This window comes from Apteryx mantelli, chromosome 15 (assembly GCF_036417845.1).
Source record: "Apteryx mantelli isolate bAptMan1 chromosome 15, bAptMan1.hap1, whole genome shotgun sequence".
NCBI lineage: Eukaryota > Metazoa > Chordata > Aves > Apterygiformes > Apterygidae > Apteryx > Apteryx mantelli.
This window is the reverse complement of record NC_089992.1, coordinates 12,806,714-12,832,194: the sequence shown is the minus strand read 5'-3', so window position 1 is coordinate 12,832,194 and position 25,481 is coordinate 12,806,714. Positions and strand designations below refer to the sequence as shown.

Below are 25,481 nucleotides of genomic sequence, written 5' to 3'. Positions count from 1 at the left end.
TTGCTTGGCTAATTTATCACTGAACTTAGAATGTTTCCCATATAATGAAATCTGAATGGTTGGTACGTCCCGTATTCAGTGCAAATGGGATAATTATTACAAAAATGCTTTCTTGAAACTTCTTATAACCAAACAGTTCTAGGAAGTTTTGCCAGGTCTAGTTACAAAGACAATGGAGATTTTTTCCCCCGGTTTTGCTAATTCCAGACAATTCTGTGGCTGGTTTCTGATGTAAAAGGTATTTAGGTGTCTTAAATGTGGTGACAGAAGGTGGATTGGCAGTGATCTATAGGACCTGCCAAGCTGTGCATGAGCACTCATAGTGGAATTTACAGTGGAATCCACCCACTGCCCCAGAAGATGCACAGGACCTCAAGATCCAATGTTCAAACCTAAACCCTGTCAAAATACATTTATTAAAATTAATGTGGCCTCTCATGAAAAACCTTTACTTTACTTAAAACTTATTTGAAGCAATTTTATATCTCCATGGTTTATGGGCCTCATGCCATATCTTAGATGAGTTTATAAAGAATATAAGCTGTTTCCTAGAATTACACTGAATATGTTTGTTTCCGCCATGAGACATATGTGTTTTCAATTTCACATCACCAGCTGCACCTACTTCACACCTTTCCTTCACACTTTATACTGTTAGTAGCAAACACAAAGCTACACCCATGCTGAAGGGAGTCGCAGACACACAGAAGATCATGTAAGCGGAGGCTTTTCTGTGACTTGGAGGTGGTGGTCAAAAAGGCAAAGAGAATATTAGGAAAGATTAGAAAAGAAATGGTGAACAAAATAGAAAACATCTTTGCCTCAATATACTTGCATCTGAATACAGTTCCTGCCCCCTGTTTCAGAAAAATATGCTAGAACTAGGAAAATCAGAGAAGGACTCTGAGGTTGAGCTGAGGTATTTTTTATGTGAGTACTGACTGAATAGTCTAAGACTCCTCTGAGGATCTTTGAGGGTGATATTTTGGAGGTCTGTAAAATCCTGAATGGGTAAGAGAAGGTAAATTGGGAATTCACTGGTTTTCATAACTGAAGAACTAATAGAAACACAATGAAATTAACAGGCAGCTCGTTAAAAACAACCAAGAGGAAGTTTGTTTTTTCAAAACATTCATTATTAAATTGGGAAATACAGTACATTGTGGAAGCTAAAAGTTTAAAAAGGGTTCAGAAAGGACCTTCTTGGATACACTGATAGAATATTAGCCTATTTGTGGCTATTAAACATAATAGTCTGATGTGTCTTCCAGTGTAAGTATAACCACCATACTCTCTGCTTATGAGAAGAAGGAAGAATATAGTAGGAAAATCACTTTATATATGTCTTATTTTTATACCCTCTCTAAATATCCATTTATGGCTACTGTCAGAAACAGGACACTGGCCCAGCTTAGTGGTACATTCTGAGCTAATGTAGCAGTTCTTAAATGGGTATATTTAAATGTAAGCAAGCTTGTCTTTCTCGATAGTAGCGTTGCGACGCGGTCCAGAATCTCAGTGGCAGGGAGTAACACACATGCTGTACATAATGTACAAGCAGATTTGCCATTGTTTATTTAGCACTCTAGCTGCTTGAGGAACTCTCGGGGGGTGAACAACGCCAAAACCAGTAAGACAGCCCTGCTTGCAGAATTACAGACTATTCTGAAGAGCCAAAGCAGGGCACATGATTTACAACTTATCCCAATGAAAATCCAGATGTGAATTTAATCTCTTGATTACATTACATCCTGAATTATTTAATTAATGGATTCCTGTCTTATTCCATGAAAAGGTCACAAAATGTTGGGAACATGTTGGGAACACTCAGCCTGTGTAAGGCTAAGTAAGGCAAGAAAATCTTGTCTCAGAAGAAGGGAGACAGTAGCTACATTTTTATATATAGTTTTGCTTGATTCCTCTGATTTGGTAATATTCTGTACCTCAGTGAACTGAATCTTCTTGCTTTAATGAGAAATCAGAAAACTAAGAGGCAGATGGGCATTGGTGGATGGCAGGGGAATGTGAAGCCCCTTGTTTCTAGTAGCACGCACATTAGCTTCAGCCAGGTCTGTACTTTTCTGTAGATCAAAGAAAAACTGTAGTCTTAAAACAGGCAAGAAAAATAGGTTGGGTGGAGTTCTGTGAAACTCTGGAAAAAAACAAAGACTTAATGGAAACATTTTTAAATCCAGCTACAAGGAAAAGGGTTGAAATGTGTGTGTGACTTGGCGAGTGAGGTTAAACCTCTTTTCTCGCTGTTTCATGTCAGGTTCCTTCATTAACTGTCCATGGATTTTCAAGAGAAAAAACATGCAAATTTGCATTTGATTTATAGAACTAAGTGCACTGTTAGCTAGTAGTAAATTAAAACTAACCATTCATTTTTCTTCTGATAGGCCAAGTTGATAGAGTTCAGTCCTCTGAGGGCAACTGATGTTAGACTTCCAAGTGGAGCAGCGTTTGTTATTGCTAACAGTTGTGTTGAAATGAATAAAGCAGCAACTTCTCATTACAATATTAGGGTAATGGAGTGTCGTCTGGCTACAAAGGTAACGTATGGCTTTTGTCAAACTCTAATGAAACCTTCATGTTAGTATGTGCTTTTCCCCACTTCTGACCAATCATGTCTTTACTTTAACACCTGGCTAGGTGCTACTTTAAGTAGCCTTTTTCTCTTCAGAGCCAGACACCTCCATCTGCGCAGAAACAGAACTCCTGCAGAGTTTAATGGAAGTGTAATGACTGTGCCCTTATATAGAAGGGTCTGTGATTCAGTTCGATTTAATTTGTTTTGTATTATATTTGAATGGTGGAAATATGTCTATTTTTCAGCAAGAATATTCTCAGTTAATAAAATAGACTGTTTCTAATTAAAGCTGAATAATGACAAATAAAGGAAAGCAACCAGTGTGGTCACATGTTTATATGTATATATGGTAATAGATGTGTATTTTCTAGGATTTAGAATACAACAAAGCCACTAGTTAGAAACGTGGAAATATTACTGGAAGTGCTGAATAGCAGCATGTATATTAGCATGAAGTTTAAAGAGGATTGACTCAAAGCTAAACATTTAGGTTGTGCTGCCAGGTTACAGTTTGCAACTATCTCTAAAATACATGGAATCTGAACGTGACAAATCTAAGTTCCACTTTAATTCTGGATTTCATAGACCATATGTTTAGGCATATGTAGATACATGGTTTGATTGGAGTCTGTTTTAGAAATACAGAGGATTATTCTTTGTTTGATTAAAGTAAGTGAGGAGTAAGTACACCAATTCACTGCAGCTCTACCTAAGCGAGTGCTCTGTGACAGAACAGAATCTGGGTCACAAAGTTCAGACAACAGTTTTAAAAAATGTACTGTGAAAGTCCTTGCCATGAGACATTCAGGTCAAAATCTGAGCAATGCTCCAAAGTACTTTGAGCATGTGCTGGCACAATAATTCTATGAAAAATTATTGTACTCTATGCTAAAAAAGAGATCTGGAGAGTTTATCAGATATTGACAAAACAATTCAAAATGTGGTGGTTGGAATAGTTTTCCAGGAGCAAAGCTAAACTTCAGGTGACTTTTTAAATGGGCTTTAAATACTAGTATGAAGAACAGCTGCATTTTAGCAGTATGTAAGATATGGTAAAAATAATAGCACCAGTGACCATAGTCAAAGCTGTTGTCATTAAATTTAACAACAAGATTCTTACACCTTCAATAGAATCAAAGTAAGGACCTCTATGTGTAGGTTCTGGCATATCTGAAAAACCTCTAATTTAGAACAGTTAATTGACTAACTAGCTCTTTTAGGAAGAGTTTCTTTTGGAAATTATTTTACGTAAGAGACACCTTCATATGTGATCTATTTTAAAAGGCAAACCTTGGCACTAAATGTGTTAGGTTGTAAGGCCTTTTGAAATATTGTTCCATAAAGCACATTTTGTGAATTATATCACAGTTTTCTAAATTGCTTTAAATTATTGGTCATGTGTAGTAAACTGCAAAGGCTGGTGAGAAAGGATGATTTTTTACGCTCATGTTAGCAGTGATGTAATCTCTGAAAAAGTACCTTTAGCAGATGCATGATTTTAAGGAGACTAACAACATACACCTGTCTATTTTTAAACATATGCTACCCAGATGGAAAGCTGCACACACACAAAAATATGTTGAGCCAGGAAAAGCCTGTCTTTAGGAACAGGTCGCAGTGGGGTGAAGGAGGGCAGGTATGTAAGTGGAAGCAGGGAAGTTCTTTAAGCACACTAAGGTAATGCAACTATGAAATAACATGCTGAGCTTCACAATAATGTTTTAAAGGAAGTTCTTATCAGTAAGTGCCTTAGGATAGACTTTTTTCCTCTCCTGCTTTTATTCTAATATTTCATACTCTTCTTCGCAGAAAGCTCCATGTCAATAAAGATACCAACACAACATATCTCCGCTGGCATTAGTGTAGAGCATTTTGATGTCGCTCTGTCCTACAGCGAGCTCTCGATTCTCCTCACAGTTATCTTTCTCAGGGCCTGCTCCCTTCCCTTCTCTTCCAGACAGTCACTTTCTCACTTTCCTATTTTTTTTCTGTTCTTATATTGCACTCATTGCTGTAGCCTCTGAGTGCTTTCCTGGACTCCATTAAACCGTTATGTTTAAAATCTCTCATGTTCTGCAGAATGCTCACAATTCCAAGGGGCATTAACATGTACTTTGTATTTCAGAAGACTCGCACAGTAGGTGCTGCAGGATGAATGTGAGCCTTAGTGAATGCTGAGCTCTCCCCACGCCTCATAGCGTGTGTTTCACTTCACTTTCAGCTGCAGAGTAGTGCCAAGAATGTCTGCAAACTAGGATGCCATAAAATCAGCTAACGTTCATTAAATGTGGAAAGATGCTGAGATGGCATTATAGAAACGTAAAGTATAAGAAAGTGATGTTGCTATATAAGGGCTTAGTATTCCTATACTTACTCCTAGTCTGGCTTTCTTTTATTTATATTTGTCCCACCATGTACTGAGTGTGTTTTCCTCTTGCAATTACTTACAGTGCTCCACTGTGCCTGTGTTGGACAGTAAAGGCTAGAGATGCTATATCCTGGCAGTTAAGAGCCAGCTGGATGATGTCCACATCTTTAATCCATCTAGTCAGAGATCATCAGGAAAATATCCAACTGGGGGATCAGTATTGGGATTACTTTTGTACATTTAATAGATGAGATTTTTTCTGATTTCTGTTCTGTGTCCATTATAATTTGAGTTGCTGCAGCTAGGTTTTTCTAAAACTCTTTGTTTGCCCTTAACATTTTTTCCAGTGATGTTAGAATTGAAACTTTGCTGTAAGCGGTTAAAACCTTCCAAAACCCCCCTACCCCCTGGTCTGACGGGCTCAGTTTCCATTTAGAACATTTCAGCTGTAAAACACCAGGGTAGGCAGCTCATCTGAAATCAGCCATTTCTCTTCAAGAATAGAAATGGGAATAGATGTGACAATACATATGACAAATTTTTCTAACACGGGATTACTTGTTAAAAATGTAGAAAGATTTTTGTTGACTTATAGAGCATTATATAATTTTTTCTAAGTTCTTAGCTCTGTTTAGTTTCTGATACGAAAGTCTAGGGGATGCTAAACATGAGGATTAAATTATGGGGAATGAAATTTCCATTCATTTAGCACCTTGAAACAGAAGATTTAAGATCATGTCACAAGTGTGCACCAATCACATATGAGATATTGAATATTTAAAATAAAATATCTGAAACAATAATTGTTGTTCTAGTTGGTCAATAATTAGATTATAATTAGATTAATTAAATTAATACAATTAGATTAAAGCTGTGGCATTCTAGATACTCAGAGCCTTTGAAAACCAGGTCAGAAGTGACCTAATCAGTGTTTTACCTGAAAATTTTCTAACTCTGATTTCTGCATTAGCCACTAAACGCTGTTGCTTCTTTCTCTACCACTGGACATACAAAACTGTTTTAGATGGCAGCAGAGTTGTATGATTAGGCTTTTGATTGGATTTTGTTTGTTCTGCTCTGCTAAGTTTCACAGAAACCTTAACAAGACACTAGATGGCACCAAAAGTGGTTAATTTTTATATACTGCACTACAGCAAAACTGGAAAAGCCCCTGCAAAGTCACGTTGGAGGAGAGCAGCAAGGTAAAATCTGCAGCAGATAGCTGAGTAGCAGATCTCCTTCTGTTTAAACAACCAGTTTCATGCTGTAACTTTGCACAGTGAAGCAAATTCTTTTCAGGCATGTATGCAAATCCCATGCTTTTTTTAACCTAGGAAGTTAAACACATACTAGATAGCTTTGCTGAAGTGAGGCCTAAATGATTTCAAACAAGTCTCGCTCAAAATCTGTTTTTTGAAAAAAATAACAAAACACACCGGGTGAAATCTTGGCCCTGTTGATGAGAGATTCTAGACTGATTGGAATGGAAACGGGATTTCTTTCTGTGGTCTTCCTGCACTGCTTTAAGCACTCTGCAAACATACAGCCTGATCTGGCATTTTTGGAAGCTTTAATCTCAATTTAAATGGCGTAGAATTGGAGGCATGTCGTGTACTCATAAATCTAGTAAAATTCCCTTGGCATGTCCCGCTAATCTGGCTTTTAACACTGCTGTAGTCTGTTGATATTAAAGGTGGTGTGTCATCAGTAGGATCCCACAATGACCACTTAATAATCCCCTATCATTTGTAATATTAGAAATATTCCACCTAATGGAAACAGGAGGAAAGCCCTCCGCTATTTTCATTAGGCATAGCAGAACATCATCACGTTTCAGTGACCTACAGAAAAGCCTCTTTGACACTTCTCCTTTAAGGACTGCTGTGTGTTAAAATAACTGCTGACAATTGCCAAAACATCACAAAGCATTACATCCATGTTGGACCAAAAAATATCCATCTCTCTATCTATCTGTTTATCTATCTGTAACTAATTAGCCTAACGGTAATCATGTAGGAACAGAGCAGATTCCGACTAACCCATCGTAACCTTCTTGTAAGGCTGAACACTTTCTTTAAGGGGGAATCACTGATCTGATATCCAAACACATAATACCAGCAGGGTTTTTAAAGAGAATGTGTAACCTGGGGGGGATATCTTTCATTCACAGACCTTTTATAAATAAACATAATGGGTAGCTGCTGTGTACTCATAGAAAATGGTTTTTGATGGTTCCCGGCCAAGAAGTGAAAAGAAAGTATTAGTCTTAAAGCTGCTTATGAACAATTTAATGTTAGTTTAAAACTAGAAGGCAAAGTATTATCTGTATATATATATATATATTTTTTTTTAATTTTAGCTTCTCTCAAAGTCAAAAGGCTTGGACTGGAAAAAAATGTTGAAACTCCAAGATGTGCAAGTGAAGTTGGGAGTTAGCCTAGAGGAAATGCTGACCATTGTCGAGGAGGTATTTCACCCTGAGCCTTACGGCACAGAGGAAATTTGTAAATGCCTGGGAATTAGCCTGGAGGAGCTCCGCACTCAGATCCTTACTCAAAACACACAAGATGGTAAGTGTATACGAAACAGTGTTTTTTAGTTTACAATATTTGTATTATATAAAATGGTTATATATTAATAAGCAATGCACATGGAAGTCTTGCCAGAATAGTTCCCCAGAACCTTAGGGGGCAAGTGAAAGAATTGATATTATGATTTTCATTGAACCTTTTACGTAAAACAGAGTGAAGCTGATTTTGATTGAATTGTTTCTAAAATGGTAGAAATAGCAGATCACTTACTCCTTTACATTAGTCTGTACTGTTTTGGAATCATCTCTAAATAACCCCAGTTTTATTCTAGGGAAAAAAAATCTAAGCTAGGCTTTCTTCTAAACCATAGTTCTAACAAAAACAAACATTTTGGATAGACAGCACCATGAAAATGAATCCTGAACACTCTCCATTAACTGATGTTAAAGATCAGCATAGATGGAGCTTGTGTTTCTACTTTTGACATGACAAACACATGATCACTTCATAAAACATGCACTGGGTAGCATGTTTTCTAGATATGTCCTAAGAAATAAGTCTCTGTCACTGACAGTATTTTTTTCTTTTAGAAAAATGTTGGTGGAGGTGAACAATTTAATATTTAAACTATCTCCCATGTATTCCTGCTGATGATTACATCATGTAGTCATGAGTATGGGCACACATTAAATGCTTCTATAAGAAATGTTCTAGATGTATATAACGGGGTTGCTATTAATACTAAATAATAGAGAAGGATTTATGAAATGATTAATTTTCATTGAATGGTTTCAGAGGGGTATACCTTTGATGTATATTTATTAATAACGTATATATATATACACACACTGATGCTTATATTTTGATAATCTGTATATATGGAACTATTGTAGACCTTATTTATTGACCAGGAACCAGATTCTGAACCTACAACCCCTGTTTTGTGTCCCAGTGGTAAAAGAGAGCGTAAAACTATATTATTGTCTAATTACACTGCCAGAGGGGTACCAGCATGGAATATGGTATCTTCATCTAGCTATTTATCTCTATAGAAAGTGTTATGACAACTCTGTGTGATGTATATGAAGAATATACTGAACCATGTACCTGCACTCTCCAACACTTTCATGGGAAACTGTAGGGTTCTAAATCTTTTATATTGTCCCTTTACTCTCCCCTTTATGAAACAATATAAGACTAGTAACTTACAGATCTTTATACTCCATATACCTGGTTTATAAAGCAAAATTCTACAGTTCTGTAGAACTGAATTGTTTATACAAGTTATTTAAATTTTTTTCAAAAACCAAAGCCTGGATGAAAAACTTAAAAGCAATAGAGGAAAGTCAAAGGAAATGTTATACTGTGGCTCAGAATAGTGTTTGCAGATGTTTGCTGAACGGAATCTCTTAAATTTGCATGACCATGATTTCATTTGATAAGGCCAATTAAAATGGGTTATACTGTAAGCCTCTTTGCATGTACAATATAAAATTAAATAACAGATTTCTGTAAAACTATATGCAAAGAAGAAACGAGACAGATACAAAGAGAAGGAATCTAAATCCACTGTTTGTTTTTGTTACACACTAAACAAATTACATTCTATGTTGGCTTTGGAAAAGCAGTGCTGTTTGACAAAAATATTCTTCTTTCTTCCCCTCTACTTTCCCACTATATTTTAATGACAAAGCCTGGCTTCTTCATGTGAGAGAAAACAAACCGATAAATAAGTAATCTCTGTAGAGAATTTCAGAATGTTGCTGAACTTCATTTTACGTACAATTTAAGATATCTTCCTCTGTAAACATTTTATCAACATTTCTGATAAAATACTATAAAGTGTAAAATATTTGCATGAGAAATGAAGTATTAGTTAATGTTAAATAATTTTAATATTTAACTATTAGTTAAATATTGACTATTAATATTAGTTAAATATTTATATGTTAGTTAAATCATTTACTGATTCTCAGCTCTCTCTCTAGCTGAATATAAATTGTCAGCACTTTTCATTTTTTGCATTATTCAAAGTCCAGTGACGGTTACAAATAATGTTTTGTACTTATATCGCATCTTATGTTTAAGGACCTGAAAGTGCTTTATATATATTATTTTAGCCTTAAGTCCACCTTCCCCTCTACTGTTCCAGCAACAAGTATGTGTACTGTATACTTATATAAAGTTTTATATGCTTAGGTGAGACTGACCAAATCAGAGCTCCAGAGCTCAAAGACAAATGGTGTGGACAGGCTCTGGGCACGTCCCAGGCTGGCTCTGGCAGCACAGCAGCTTTGCGTCCCCTCTTTAGGCAGGTAATAAAGGATTTCTGCAGCATCTTCGCTGCATGGCCCACTTGTTCCCCAGGTTTGGAGACGTACAGATGGTGCATAAAGCCTCTCAAGCCTCCTTGTAGTTGTTCCTTGGCCAACTCAAAATCCTGAGTTTAAATCCCCCTTGCAAATGTTTACACATGGATTGCACTTGTGGCTTGTGAGCATCTCTAGAAGAAATAATATTTATTACTTTCTAAGGTGCACTATGCTATAATTTTGGCTTGGTCTTGAATGCTTCACAGAACACTTAGTGTGCGGTGGTTGTGGGACATTAAGTATTTATAAGCCTCACCGCAAAAGGATATTCTTCTGTAAAACAGTGTATTCCTTTAACCATAAAATGTTTTTCCTTCCTAAATGAGGTATTCTTTAAACCAATTTTTCCTTTTCCCATATAAAATTGTAATCTAATTTTGACATTTAAACATAGGAATGGAATTATTATGGGAGCAAAAGGCATCCATTTTCTGTGTGGGTTTGGCTGTTTAACTGCCCTCCCATTTGTCCCCTGGAAAAATAATGCTAAAACCCTGCGGTAGCTTCAACGCGTGGTGTTTGAAGAGCCTTTCATTCCATTGCCAACTAGTTTGTGTTAATGGTGATCTTGGTGCAAGAACAGTTTTAACTTTCTTTGCATAGAAAGGTGTACGTAAAAGTGGCTTTCCCGATGCACTGCCATCGCTGTCACGGGCTGTCCTGGGATACGTGAAGTTCTCACATTGAGTCCCCTTGTCTTCCGAGGAGGGATGTTACCTCCAAACCGGTGGCCTTGAGAGCGCTTCCCAGCCTGGGGGCCTGGGGACCTGCCCCAGGCACAGCCAGATCCGCGTCACGGAGCGGCGCGGGCACCCGGCATCCCACGCAGAGGCAGCGAGGAAGCCCCACTGCGTGGGCCGAGCCCCACGGCAGGCGCACGGGGGAGGCAGCCTTTGGGGTATGCCGCAGTCCAGCACGGGCACTGAATTGCAAAGGCCTCGTTACAGCTAGCTTTGCTCTGCAGAAAGAGCTGCTGCTATAAACCAGTAGTCACCACAGTCTCAGAGCAGGTGGCTGCTCAATGGGTCACTGAAGGCAGCAGTAACTTGTCCCCTCGCTTACTTTCAGACAGCCAGATTGCAAACAGTTACTTGAGCAGTCCCAGCAGAGTAAATGTTCCTCGCTTAGAGTAGGGGGTTCACAATCTGGCTCAAATTAAAGCCATCTGGCAGCATTTTCTCATATACATTATGAGTCAGAAACCTTCACCCTCTTCATGTTCAATCAGCAGGATGCCTAACAGAGAAAGGTACTATTCCACATGAGTAATGGTGGGAGAAACTGTCCCCTACATGGTCTGAGTTGGTGAGTTTTCCCCCATTATAAATTTCTGGTGGTCCCATCAGCCATGTGCAGCTCATTAATCTACAGTGAAATATATCTTAAGAAGCTGTCAAAGCAACCAGAAAAAATACGTATAGCCTGAAGAGGCTGGTCTTTAGCTAAAGGTCAGATAGAATTGTACAGGAAACCCTAAAGAAAGGAATCTGCTGAAGCTGAAGTAAGAACAAATAATCTGAGTTGCTGGGAAGCCACAAGGTTTAATTATAAAAAAGAAAAAAATCTGTGTAAGTGGTGTGGATGCTTTCATTACACAATTTTCATAAACTTAAAATTGAAAATATGACAACAGAGTAGAAAACTCACAGTAAAGTTGTCTACTATATTTAACCAACCCACATTTGTCTGAGACTAGTAGCCCAGGATTTTTGTTTGTTTTTAAGAGATTTTATATGGATTTTGAACAAACTTTCATTGATGTTAGTCTGGTAGTGTCTTAACACATTGAAAGGTTCTTGCTGCAGTGAGAACTATTAGTACATTGGACAATTTCACCATTTATTTCAAGGTCATTTGGTGGGTTTAAGTGAATTCAATCTAGTTGTTCAGGGACGATGTTACTGAAATCCTCTGCAGAGAAGCACAGGTAGGATGCAGAGAATCCATGAAGTGTCAGCAAGAATCACTGACCTTCTCTGAAAAATAGGTATGGACCAGCAATACAAAGCAGTTAGCAGTGGATGAATTCCATGTACAAGAGTCACTCTGTCTTCTTTGAACTTCAGAAATACATTTAGTGAGGCTATGACCTGGAAGAAGGATTAGCTCCTGCAAAAGCAGGCTGAATGAAGGTAAAATGTGTTAAAAACTTAGTGACAAAATGACACTTAGAGCAGAGGTAAGTATAGGATTCCTTGTCCTTCTTAAAGTTTTCTTTGGTCTCATGTTGACTTTTCATATTTATTTTAATTTCTGATTTGCATTTGTTTCATTCCATAAAATGTATAGCTCAGCCTCACTTCATTCCACAAGAAGCTTTTTGTATGTGCAGCTGATACAATACAAAACAAATCACGATTTCCATTTTGTGTATTCAGAAAGGGGAAAAAAAGACCCCAGGACTCTGTGCTAAAATCAAACAGTGCAATTCTACATGGCAGAGCTTCACAGAAAGTGGCAGAGAGGAAATATGTAGTGATATTCAAAAAATATTTTTGACAGCACGATTCTGGTCAAAGACTAAATCCTTAGCTGATACGAATCTCCTTCAGTCTGAATGGTGCTATGTCATTTTAAACAGACAGAGTACCTGCCCTGGATCTTCCCCAGATCCCTCTATGGAAGGAGCATTACTTAGACCGGCCCTAGACGGTTGCTCTTTACATCAGAGTGGTCCTCAGAGCTGGTGTCACTGCACCTGAGTTTTAGGAACGCGGTGACCCTGGTTCTTCTCTAGTCACCAGAGAAAGGGGTACTGTAGGGCAGCTCAGGTCTCGGTGGGATGAACAGTCCCCTAACCAGCCTTTTCACTGACGGGAGGTGGGCTGAGGGTGTTTGTACCCCTAGCTGGGAACTAAATTTAAGTGGGAGAATCCAGGCCTTTATAGCTTCCTGGTTTAGGAAAATGTATGGAAATTTTTAGTCAGATTAAGTACATAACTTCCATTAGCTTTAATAGGTTTAAACATCTAAATGCTTTTAAGAATGTGGCTTTAGTTCCCCCAGCCCTGCTTTTATGCTCTCCTTTGAGCACACGAAGGGGAAGGCCTTGTACCCCAGTCCTGTGCAACACGGGAAGGTTTACCTCGGAGGGCTTCAGGTTTCTTTTTCTTTCAGAGCCCTCCAGCCCTAATTCAGATATAAACTAATCACTTGTACACACTTGAGTTTTTGTTTCTTTTAACCATGGCAGAATGTGGCTTTGGAAATCATTCTTTTTTAACTGTAAAAAAAAAAAATGTGGCTGCTTTCCCATGAAGCACACAGATTTTGATCAGTTCCTGCACTCTTCTAAAATCACTGGCTCCATAGCTCTTTGCCATAGTCCATTAATTCAGATCTTATTTATGCGGACTGATACACAGGCTGGTGATTTAGCAAGAAGATTAAAATATAGATGTAATTTTTTTGGAATATCATGTATGCTCTGCTATTTGTTATTATATGGAGATTGGTAATTGGAGTACGCATGCAACAGGTAGAAGAGGATTTCTCTATTACCGGAGGCATTTGGTATTGATAGTTGAAAATAAGTGTATTGTTGCATTGTTTTAGAATAGGACTTAAAGAGTACAGAGGTGTTTGACGTCCTGAAGATAATTTTATTTGAACAGAATATTGTTAGAGAGGAAAGGCAAACTATAAAAAATATCTTCTAAACACAAACATAATTTTCTGAAATAAAATGCTGCCACAAAGTATCCAATAGCTAATGTAACGATACCAAACTAACCAATGCAAATTCAGTAAATGTCCGCAACAGAGTCTGAAAACAACATACAGCCACTTTCTCTCATTTGAAAACTGCTTGAAAGCATTGCTTCTGCATACAGAGCCAAGGTAGCAAATCCTCCCCTCCATCGAGCGACGCTCTCCTCAGAGCGAACGCTGTCAGGGACGTGGCTCGGATTTTTTGGCTGACAGCCAGCTGCTGGAGCACCCATTCGGGTTGCCAACTCATAACATGACGAGCAGAACACAACCCCAGAGAGTTTTAAGGTAATTTGGCCAGTAGAGCGCTGCTCTACCAAAGGGTGGTCTCCGAATCAATCACAGCCTTTGGCAAGTCTTGTGCCTTACAATTGAAAACAGACATGTTTTCAGTTCATTCTTTGGGTTACTACTGTTCAATGGTGATTTACAAGAGAGTGTGAGCTATGGCAATCTCTCACGCAACTTTAGATATTCCCTAAACGAATGCACATTTAGAAATCTCCTTGCTCTAAAACAATGGCTTATGAGAAAGGAATATTTAAAGAGAAACCATCTTATAAAAATGCCAAGCAGCCTTTCTCCAACATTCATAAATACCGAGGCATCACTCTGCAATACACAGCGCAAACAACTCCAGTAGCAATAAAATACAGTGGGGTAAAACACACCTCTAAATGGGAAAACAGAATATGCCCTTCCCGTGTGAGTCAGTGATACTCTCAAGATGTTTCTGTGGGGCATCCAATTTTTTTGTTTCAATCCTCATTTGAAATGCATTCAGAAGGCCTGTTCAGAAGACAGCAACACCGTGTTTCTCAGTAGGGGCTGTATTGAATTACATAATAAATATCACTAGAAGTAGAAAATTGCTATGTTCAATATTTCTTTATGATTTTAGCACATTTATTAATGCCTCCCTCAGTGCTACATTTTCAGCATTTGCAGTCCTGATTTACACTTACTGTTTTGGAGAAATGTGAAGGGATTAGACAGATACTGATGAAGGTTTAGGCAGTAAGGGGTGCAATCTGGAGTATACATGAGAGACTTAAACTGGACACAATTTTATTGCCAGTCTTTCAAGGAAGATTTCTACATATAATTGCAAATGCAGATTGCTGAAGCTATCAGAAGTGGTTCCAGACCTTGGCTGCCTACATAGAACAGCCAAGCAGGAATCTGTGTGTTGGGGTCAGGTTGCAAATTCTGTTTTAAATACACAGCTTGTCTGTCTTCTCTTGACTTTTTACCTCTATTTGAATATTTCATCAGCCATTTTAAAAAGTGAGAGAGACCAGAAACTGAAATGAGAAAAGACTCCCTGTCCTGAAGGAGGATTCATGCATAGAAGGAAAAGGAAGGATATTCGGAGGTGCTCGAACAAGCACAAGTGTGCTACAGTGGAGAGGAAATTAGGAAACATACTGCAGTAGGTGCTGCAAATATAGGATAACATTCACTTATCTAACTTTTACTCAAACCAGTTTGATCAGAAATCTGAGAAATTAAGTTATGTTATGCATGCACCTGGTGAGTAATACTTCCTCAATAACAGCTACAAGCCCATAGTATTAAAACGAACCAAACAATATTTTGGGAGAGAAAAAACAGTGAACTATAATACGAACCTTGGCAAGACAAAACAGTTCTTGACTATTACTTGTGAACCTAATCCTCCCATAACTAGGAGCAGCTAGAGAAGCTTTCAGCCACAGCTATGCCCTTCCTTGTTATGCCCCACTCCCAGGTTCCCACCCAGGCTCAGTGGAGTTCTCTGCCCTGATGGACAGGCAGGTCTGGGCACCCTCCCACCCATCCCAGAGCACCCGCTTAGGTCACTGTGGTGTGGCAGAAAAGTCTTAGCTCTAGATCTTACACTAGGTCATGATCTTAATAAGCCAATACTAAGCAGTACCTGGCTAGGCTTGTCATCTCCTCGTGTTCTGAGAGACAGCAGCGACCCTCCTGCAGGCAACACGCATCAAAGACCAGACCTCAACAACTAAAGTAGAGGTCCCTGTGCTCTTCCTTATGCCTGTTCTCCAGTGTTACTTCAGTCGGGGCGAGCCCATATTGTGGCATATTTGGGAGGGCTTCCTAGAATGCCTGGGCACCAGGACACATGGGTAGTAGCATTTTTATTAATGTCAGTTTCAAAGAACCACAGCTTTTTAATAGAAAAGGTGGGAACTGTTGCAGAATTGACATGCAAATCAGGCCTGGTGCGTTCACCCCCAACCACCTGTGTGCCAGCAGGTGCTGGCAAAGGCCCACAGGGTACTGCACACTTCTCTGGTGCTAGCAGGACTCAGTTTTGCTAGTATTTGAAAACCTGGAAGTATTAATGTCCTAATACATGTCACTGCTTCCTATCAGCATGTCTGCTGCTAATTCTTCAATTCGTAATTTGCCTTTGCAAAGAAAAAAGAGTCAATGAGTTGGTCCAGTAGCAGGCAGCAAGGAACCAGTGGTGGGGCTGACCTGCAGGGCTGGGCTGGGCTAATAAATGCACAGTCCAGAGCGTGTGTGTATGTATATCTGGGTGGGTAGGTTTCATATTTCTCATATAATATCTGTGCATTACATTCGTATGCACACTATCAGAATGAATAACCTGAGTTAAGACATCTCTGAGAAGGTGTAACATGACTTGCTTCTACAGTACAGTTATGGAAGTAAAGTTTTGTATATGTCTAGATAAAACTCAAAAGTTGTTTTAAAATGTAAACATTGCAGACATTTCTGAAAGATGTTTCTATTTTTTATTAAAAACTAATAGACTCAGATAATCACACTGTTGTAAATGTGATCACAACTGCATTTATCTGAAGAACGATTTTAATCTCTCCTGGAATTTTTTTAATGTTCTTTCTGATGTGCATAAAATCAAAATGATAAAATGCTAACATTTTAGTCTGGTGAACTCTAAATACTATTATATTAGGGCTTTAAAGAAGAATAAGTGAATTTTTGCAGAAGACTTTCAGCCTACAGAGTTATAATATAAACTATGAATTATTGAAACAAATGTAATTCTGCTATGTTTTTATATGTTTCTTTTTTAGTAGATATTAATGGATAATAGTAGTATTTAATATTTTCATTTTGTTTAGTTTCCACCTTTAAGTTATACCAGCGTGCTAAGCATGTGTATGGTGAAGCTGCCAGAGTGCTGGAATTTAAGAAGATATGCAATGAAGCACCTGCCAATGCAATCCAGCTGCTGGGAGAATTAATGAACCAGAGCTATATCAGCTGCAAGGAAATGTATGAATGCAGCTGTCCTGAACTGGATCGGCTGGTAGACATCTGCCTGTAAGTCTTGACCACAACGAAGAGTAATCGCTTGTTGAGAATATTGTTTGAATTGATGAGAAAATATGACATCGTTGGCTATTGCACTTTTAAAATGAAAGTATTATTGTCTCTTATTACAAAATTAATCTCCTGCGGGGACATTACATGGTCAATTGTTTCCCTACTGACATCTGTGTAATACTTTCAGATGAAAGCTCCAGTTTATGGCTTTATTACACACTTGGCTTTTGGACTGTCCCATCTTCACAAGTGTTACGCGAGATTGGGTTGGCTATTCTTTTTCTAAGTTGAAGAAGAAATCATAATTGGTTTTCTTAAAACATCATCTTAGTTGTTCTGTTGAAACTGTAACTTTTTGCATATTTTTTAACCATTTCAGTACTGCCACCATGGAAATGCCAGCGCATGAGCAAGCTGTTCCAAATTCTTAGGTTGCCTTGAAATCCTAACAGTATATTGTGAAATACTAGAGCCTTTTTTAAAATTCTAGAAGAATATTGCGTCTAGGGCGTCAGATGGGTTGGAGAGCAGCTGATCAGTTAGATGAGTATGTTTTATAATAGCTAACACCCTCTGCTCCTGCTGTCTGCATTCTGTGTCTGAGCTTTCTCTACATTATTCAGTTTTCGTTCCTGCCCCAGCTTCATTTTTCCAGCTGGATCCCCTAACTCAGTTTGGTCCCAATAAAACAAGCCCCACTCAGCTCCAAAATACATTCCCTGAGTGTCATTTTGTCTCTTCTTTTCTCCCTCCCTTTCCTCCCAGTTTCATATCCTCTAGCCCAAATAAATGGAGTTTGAGCAATGGCATGAAGTGAGCTGGAAATCACACATTGTTGTGTGTAGCAGACTTATTTTTTTAACTTCTCTTCAGTGGAAGATGAAATCTAGTGTAACCACATGTTACTACAGAAAGTAAAAATGAACTACTTAGTACTTGCATTCTATTTAATATTTCAACCATACCACAGCACTAGCATGAAGGGATGCACACACTTCAGTCCCTCCTGATTTCCATGTGTCTGGTACGTTGAATCATGGGACAGAAACATTAATGCTAACTTTGGTCTAAATGCAGTGCCTACAGAAAGAATTCAGTGGTTGTTGATCATTTTAACAGTGGCTTGGGGGAATAAACAGCTGCCCACCCAGGCCTTCCCAGTACTCCTTCATCCCTGCCTCTGCCCCAGCTACCTTCTCCCAGCTGCTTCTCTCGTTCAGGTCTTAGTGGCTCTTGGTGATGCCATCTTCCCGCTCCCTGTTACAGCTCTTGCTTCTCCTTGGAGAGGACCTTGCTCAGTTTGGGAAACTCTGCCCTAAGCCCAAAAGTTAAAAGGCCAAAGGTTATTGTCCTACCAGAAGGGAAGTGTAGGGTGCCATAGCTGCTTGCAGGCTTGAGGTCGAGGAATGTTGTTTTGCCGTCCTTTAGAGGCAGAGAGACTCTATGAAAGTATCACATCCTTTCTTCAAATCTTTCACAGTCTTGAAAAAAACAGAAATACTCTTTGGTTTTGAAGCTAAAAAGATGAAGGTCTTACCTTCTAAAAATTAAGATTACAACAATGTTTTCTTTACCGGCAACTGGTTTTTTTGGGGGGGGGATTAAGAAACTAGCCTGGCTTATAATGAAAATATGAATTTTACAAATAGGCAGCTTGCCACATGCATTCTTACTTTTATAGTCATGCTCATTTAGTAAGATGTAATTATGACTTACCAGGTTTGTAAGTTGATACAGAGTAACATATAGTGGATGAGATAATACACTAGGTTAGTGTGATTTCTTTTGCAGACAGGATAGAATGGCCTCTGAGCCAGAGAACTACAAACTTAAAAACTGATTTGAAGACTTTTGGACAGATTATTTTGCGTATGGGACACACATGCTGTTTTGAGATGAAACACAGAGAAGGCCTGATAGCCATTGGACAATCTGATAGCAATTTAACAATACAATTTTTGTTCCTTCTCTTGGGAACAAATTCTCTGTGTAACTCACAGGCCATGTTCAGTTTATTGTATCGCATCTGGTCACCTAATGGAATAAGCTGTTGTAGTAACTCAGACAATGAGGTGGTTCCAGCGTGGTTGTCCCAGCTACTCAGAGGGGAACTGTTTACGTGTGTGAGAAGGGAGAACAGTCTCCCAACCGGCTGAAGACAAAACCTATGCTCCAGTGAGTTATGAAAGATCTTGGACTGCAAATTCTTAATCAGTGCAAGGTAGCAGCAGCCAATTCTATGATGCCATTTACAGAGGAAAAGCCGTAAGAATTAACTTTTGCATTATTTTTAGTCACAGTTACTACCCAGTAGACTCCTCATAGTCAATAGATTCTATCTGATGACTGAACTTTGCAAAAATTACTAGCGATTTCAAGTGTCTTCACGCAGAGTATCCAGCTTGAATCATACTAATAGGGCCTGTTCTCAAAAAATGCTGGGAGAAAACTACCCTGTCTCAAGCTGGAGAAAACAGACAGGTATAAAATGACAGCTCCACATTACAGCATGCAGCTACCTGTGCTACGTTTAAATAAACTAGCGTGGACCCTGGCAGTGATCTGTTGCAGCGTGAAGCTCAGCATGGGGGTGACGTTCTCTGTTTCTCATTTATGCTGAGCTCTGTGCTGCCATGACTAGACAGCTGCTGCTCTTCGAGCCAACACGGGTATCGTGACACTAACTAGCAGGCGGTAGCATAGACATAGCCACAGAACCCAAAGGAAGGGAGTACACAGTTAGGATTTTACTAAATTAAATTAAAATTAATCAGAGCATTTCAGTTCCAGGGACCAAAATATAAATAGCGAAGGAAAAAAGTGATGTGTGCCCATGTTACATCAGATTTCTTTCTAAATTACCAACAGAAGAGCCCATGGCTAGTATGATGAGCATAGCTAAGCACCACAGTAGAGTGTAGTCAGTGTGAAATGATTTTTAATTGATACTGTGAAATGATTTTTAATTGATACTGTTTAATGATTTTAATTGTTCTTTATTACATTCATTGGACAGAACAAATGAATTACTAGTTCATTATTCTTTACAGTCTTGACCCATCAGGAAAATTTTCTAGGAAATATATCTTCTCCCTTTTCTAAAGCTTGATACTCTTTAATGATTTTTCTGTGATTCTGTAATTAGATTTATGAAAGTGAATAGTGACTTTAGATGAATCCAGCTTAAGCCAGCATCTAATTTTTGAAAACTGTTGGAAAAAACTCTGACTTTGCTGAAGTTGGGCATTAAAAAATTAAGGCACGTAAAATCACTAGTCACTCTAGGAAAACTTGGCTGATGTGATTATAGAAATGGGCCAGGAACTACATAAATTACATTCTTTGCTTACAATGATATACAGCTGCCTTGCAACTTTAAAAAGCTGTTCCAAAAATACATTCCACAGAATTGCCTGAGTCTGCTGCTGCTCTCTCCTTACAAGGTTTAAACTGCAAAGAATAATCTGCATATCCAGATGTTTTCTGTTTTGCCTAGATCTTTATGTTTTACTGTACAATGTCTGCCAAGAAAGAAAGGGATCCATACTTGCTGTGGTTTGTAGTGCTGAAAAGTGTAACCACTAGTTGGTCAGTGTTTTGTTTTTTTTTTTTGCAAAGACAGAAGACTTGTACTTTCTCTAACCTATCTCATGCTGTTAATAGCTGTTTTACCTGTTAGCCTTTTTAAAGCAAATAAAACAGAAAGTACTAAACAATTAAGAAACAAAAAGTTGGAACTGAGCTCCTGAGTTCCTTAGGTACTTTTGAAAAATCTCTCGGATTTCTTAAAGTGTTGCAAATAACCTTCTTTCATCCCCTTATTTTCCATCTTCTGGTGATACAAATCCTAATAATTTTTGTGTTACCAGCTACGCCCCTTACACTTGAAGAGCGCCAAAGTTTAAAAGGATACAATTTTTACATTGTATCAAGGTATATTATGGTAGCAGAGATAACTCTGCATTTTATCAAGACTCTTATGACTGATGATTTGCTTAGAGCAGCAAAGCCTGGAGTTACAATATGAAAATCCAGACTTTTATTTAAAAAAAAAAAAAAAAGTTTGCAGCTCTTACAGAGTCGAAAAAGCCTAAAGATGTTATTCAAATGCACACTAAGCTACAGAACAGAATACACTTAATATGAATAAATACATATATTCACATTTATATATTTAAAACTCATCATGTTTACCCCATGCTTTCTGAATAGCTCATTCATGATTTTGAGTAATTGGAACCAACAATATTGCTGCGATTTTTTTTTCCACCTCTCACAGCACAACTGTTTAAAAATAAGGTACTGCTATGTCTTACGATTGCTTCCATATACCAAACTGTATTGCTTCCAATTTTATTCATCATTTATTTGTTATAGTATTGATGTTTTCAGTCTCACTTATACACATGCATCAATGCACAGATGCACACACGCAAGCATTCATAAGATAATTCTTTTTATCCAGCGAATACTGAAACAAGATATATAAAAACTTAGAGAAGCAAAGACCAGAACCCAGGAATCGGAGCTGAGCGCCCCAACCAATGGACTGCAGAAATACATTGTCTTTTTTTGTGTGCCCTTCTCACCCCCTATTACATGTACTCATGGCTGTATCATAGCCCAGGTGGTGCACAGGATACTTTCCCATACATTAAATCCATGACTCTCACGGTGTGGATGAGTGCTCTATCCATGAGATTATTGTCCAAAGAGTCAGTGTCTGCTTTTACTCCTCTTTTCTTCATGAATGCATGATTCGGATACCAGTGCACAAGAAGGGTGTCTGGCCGTGAAGCCCACTTTAACAGAGGAGTACAGCTTAGGACTGAACTGAGATGATTAAGAGTGGATGAAAAAGACAGTTTCAGATCTGTTCCAATGTTAACTTTCTCATGTTTGACCTAGATAACTCCCATCCACCACATTTCCAATACATGCAGAACTAGGTGCTCATTTCTGAATTCTTCTAATATCAGGTACCTAGTTTTCAGGTGTTGCAGCGCTGCTCATCACAATGCCAAGTTCCTCAGCACTGAGCCCTAAGCATCCAATAGTAATCACCATATTTGAAACTGTTAGCCACAGTATTTTGAAACACAGTGACTTAAGCTCTGAAACAGGCATATTTTTTGTCTACATTATGCTTCTTTCAACTAAGTATTTTAAAATGACTCAGTAAAAATGAGGCATCAGCATGACCGCAGAGAATTATGAAATCAATAAAAGGTTCAGAACAGTTCTACAGGGATTTCAGTTGCCCACCAAAATAAAAGCCAGACACTATCTGAAATGCAAAGTTCTGACTGAAGTAACAGACCAGATGAGTTCAGCCAGTTGATTTAGCAGACTTTGAGACATGGATTGGACCTTATGAAGTTGATGGGAATTTCCCTGTCGATTGCAGTTGAGACCGGTTTGGATCCTGCTCGTTTTAGGAGGTTGCTCCATGGAGCAGAAACTGGTCCACATGGACCACAAAAAATTGCAACAGAGAATAAGAGTGGCTTACAGGAATAATAATAATAAGTAAAATAAAACACCAACAGGAAATAAAGAGTGAACATAAAATCGAGTCAATATGCCGGGTGGCACCATACAGGCACACTGAAGAAAGTGTTTCTATTCAAGAAGATATGTAAGCATGTTTAGAATGAAACACATATGTAAGTACTTGCTTGAAATATGACCTAAACCTCAACTAACCCAGCAGTATACCACATTCATTTAACATAAAATGCACATATGAAAAATAACCACAGCCTACTCAGAACGAGCTGTCATTTTCCAATATACTATTCACATGATGCCCACTCTCCCTAAAACATTCTAGGACTGGTAAATCTCACAATGCCTCGGTACTGGAAACATATCAAAAGTATTTGTTTGCAAATCAGATTAGATCTCTCATGAGAATAAGATTTCAAATGAGCTTTCTAAATCATCCTGTTCAATGTTAGAAATGCCCCAAATAAATTTATTACGTGGTATTTGCCTACTCTTTCTGAATCTAACCGAAGATAGGGAACATAGGTGAGCAAATTAAGGAAAATAATTCAACTAAATTCTAATAAAGTGGCATCTGAATCTTGCGGAGTAATGTCATGGAATTTGCTGTAGGACTTTTCTAGTGGCCCAGTATCTTGAGGCTGGGAATGGTTTATGTTTTGGATGTTATTTATTTGTCATTGTTCTTCACCCTCCCCATTAAGGGCTTTTTTCTCCTTTGGGACTGGATTCTTATTTTACCTCTACTGCTGTAAATCTGTTAAGTTCATGCAGTTTGTCTAGTTTAAAGATAGATAACTAACTCTGCCCATTCAGATGACTGAGTGCAATGACTCTTTGTATGACTTCTTAAGAGTTTCTGACTTCTCCTTTTCTTGACCAGCAATCTCAGTAGTCCTGCAGAAGCCTGTGAATCTTCAGCATGTTTTAGATCTGTCCTGGAAGAATAGAGCTATTTGTCTTTGCCACATTACAAAAGGGCTTGCATGCCTGCATCCTGTGCAATTAGTTTATGAATCCTCTTCTACTATTTTTGTCATGTATTTCTGTTTTCACTTCTGATGTCTTATGAATGTTGCTAACAATTCTTTTCTTCCCCTGCTTTCTTCATCTCAGCTGTGCTGTGATCCTTAAAACAGCTGATGTTGAAGCATTATAAAAGAGGGTGACTTTTGGAATTGACAGAAATGATTACATTGCAGAGTTTAAAGTGCCAGCATTTTTTTGTCCAAAATGATAATTGCAAATTGCTGGAATGTCTCATACAACCGAGTGGGCTTTAGAAGATACAGATGTGTTTTGAGTCCAGTGTTCACTAGTTTTCTACAGGAATTTTATATATGACAAATTACCTTCTTTTGGTTTCCCTTTCATGATATTTTTTCTATTATTTTTATTTTAGGCAATTTGGGGCTGTTGGGTCACGCCTGACTGGAGCTGGATGGGGCGGCTGCACTGTATCAATGGTGCCTACTGACAAGCTGAATAATTTCCTAAAAAATGTAGAAAAAGCTTATTACCAAACCAATGTCCAGAGATTAGCATTGGAGAATAACAGTCTGTTTGCTACCAAACCTGGAAGAGGAGCTTTAGTTTTTGTTGAGGCCTAAAGAATGTAAAAATTTTAAAGAAACTGTGTAGGGCATTTAGAACTGGCAGGATAAATTAATCCTTTTCCTGTTTTTTTTATTACAATAAGCAGTTGCTATAATCAAAATTTATTTCTGAAGAAGCAATTAAAAGAACACTCTTAGATTATAAAGTCTATTTTTTCCATCCTAAAAATATCTTTCAGTGTAAACATTGATTTATAGAAAACTACTGACATGGAAAACTGAAATGCTGAAATTGATGATACTTTGTTACAGTGGATCTTTTATCTTTTCTTTTTACTGTTACAAAAGTAAGAGCAGGTGGAAAAATGAGCTATTTCATTGTTGGAACCTCGCAATGTTTGCAGAGCTGTTCAGTGCTTATTCACTTCTGCTGCTGAATGTTTTTTGGTTTTAAGTCCTGTAAAAATAAAAGATCAAACAGAAGTATTCAAAAAACTGGAAGGACCTTGCTAAACATTACAAGTTTTATAGTAGTCTCAAAGAGGATTATTATTGTAATTAATGATAATATTGGAGGAGTACCTGCTGGCCCCAATACAGCATTAGGAACATACGTGAAGCAGGAAACCCCTCTGAACTTAGTGTCACAACAGTTCCTGATTCTTTTTCAGAATTTGAGACAACTGTCAATTTTTCCAAGTCAGACAGAAGCTGACAGAATTACTGGTTTTCTTGGGCAGAGTAAGCGGCATCATGATTACTGTTAAAAAATGGAGAGGTCATTCCATTTGCAAACTATTCTCTTCACCCTATAGCTGTTCTCAGGGATTTTCAATAAAAGTTTCAACAAAATCAATGCTGTTTGTGAGCTGAGCGTGACAGCATATTCCCTTTACTAAATGAATGAACAAATGGTGAAGCAATGCCTAAGGAAGCTCCTGACACTCTCAAGGTTATAATTGCAATGCACTGGAAATAGAACATCTGCAACTCATAACTCATCTATCTCCTCTGTAGGAAAAATGAATATGATTGCTCAAAGAGGTGGGTGTAGGTTAAGATACCCCAAAGAGGTCTTAAACCTGCTTCCAAGTGGAAAATTAGCTTCCTGGGCCCTATCTTTCACAGTCCAAAATATTCTACTGCTTTGCTATGTGCAATGAAAACTCAGCGGAAGTTTTGCTAATGTCATAACCCTTGAAGCCATAAAGACATAGCAAGATTTGTTGCTGTGCACATTTCTGTGATGCTAAGCACATGTGATTGTCCAGAAGTCTGCACAAAATTAGAGATCTCTCAGAAGAGATCCTCTGTACATTACCCATGCTAATTCAGGCCAAAAATGAATTCTTAGAGGCTACTGAGAGGACTCTGCCAAATCTGAACACAGCAGATGAACAACAGCCAACACAGACTGCCAGATCTTTTCAGGAGCCTCAGAGGGGACATCTAATGGTAATATTATCATTAGAGAGGATTTGTGTTTTCTGACAACCAGAAAGAGTGGAACAGGAATGCTGTAGA

The 25,481-nt window shown here is 38.2% G+C and overlaps 1 protein-coding gene across 1 annotated transcript in view; it reads left to right on the top strand.

The window, feature by feature from the left end:
* The window catches only part of GALK2 (galactokinase 2), a 51,431-nt gene extending 26,622 nt beyond the window's left edge, over nucleotides 1–24,809 (top strand). Inside the window, exons 7-10 of the mRNA XM_067305691.1 lie at nucleotides 2,400–2,552; nucleotides 7,318–7,528; nucleotides 16,689–16,890; nucleotides 23,804–24,809. Of these exons, the coding sequence (XP_067161792.1) occupies nucleotides 2,400–2,552; nucleotides 7,318–7,528; nucleotides 16,689–16,890; nucleotides 23,804–24,011 (774 nt within the window). The 3' untranslated portion in view covers nucleotides 24,012–24,809. The remainder of the gene's footprint in view (nucleotides 1–2,399; nucleotides 2,553–7,317; nucleotides 7,529–16,688; nucleotides 16,891–23,803) is intronic.
* Nucleotides 24,810–25,481: the final 672 nt, after the last annotated feature.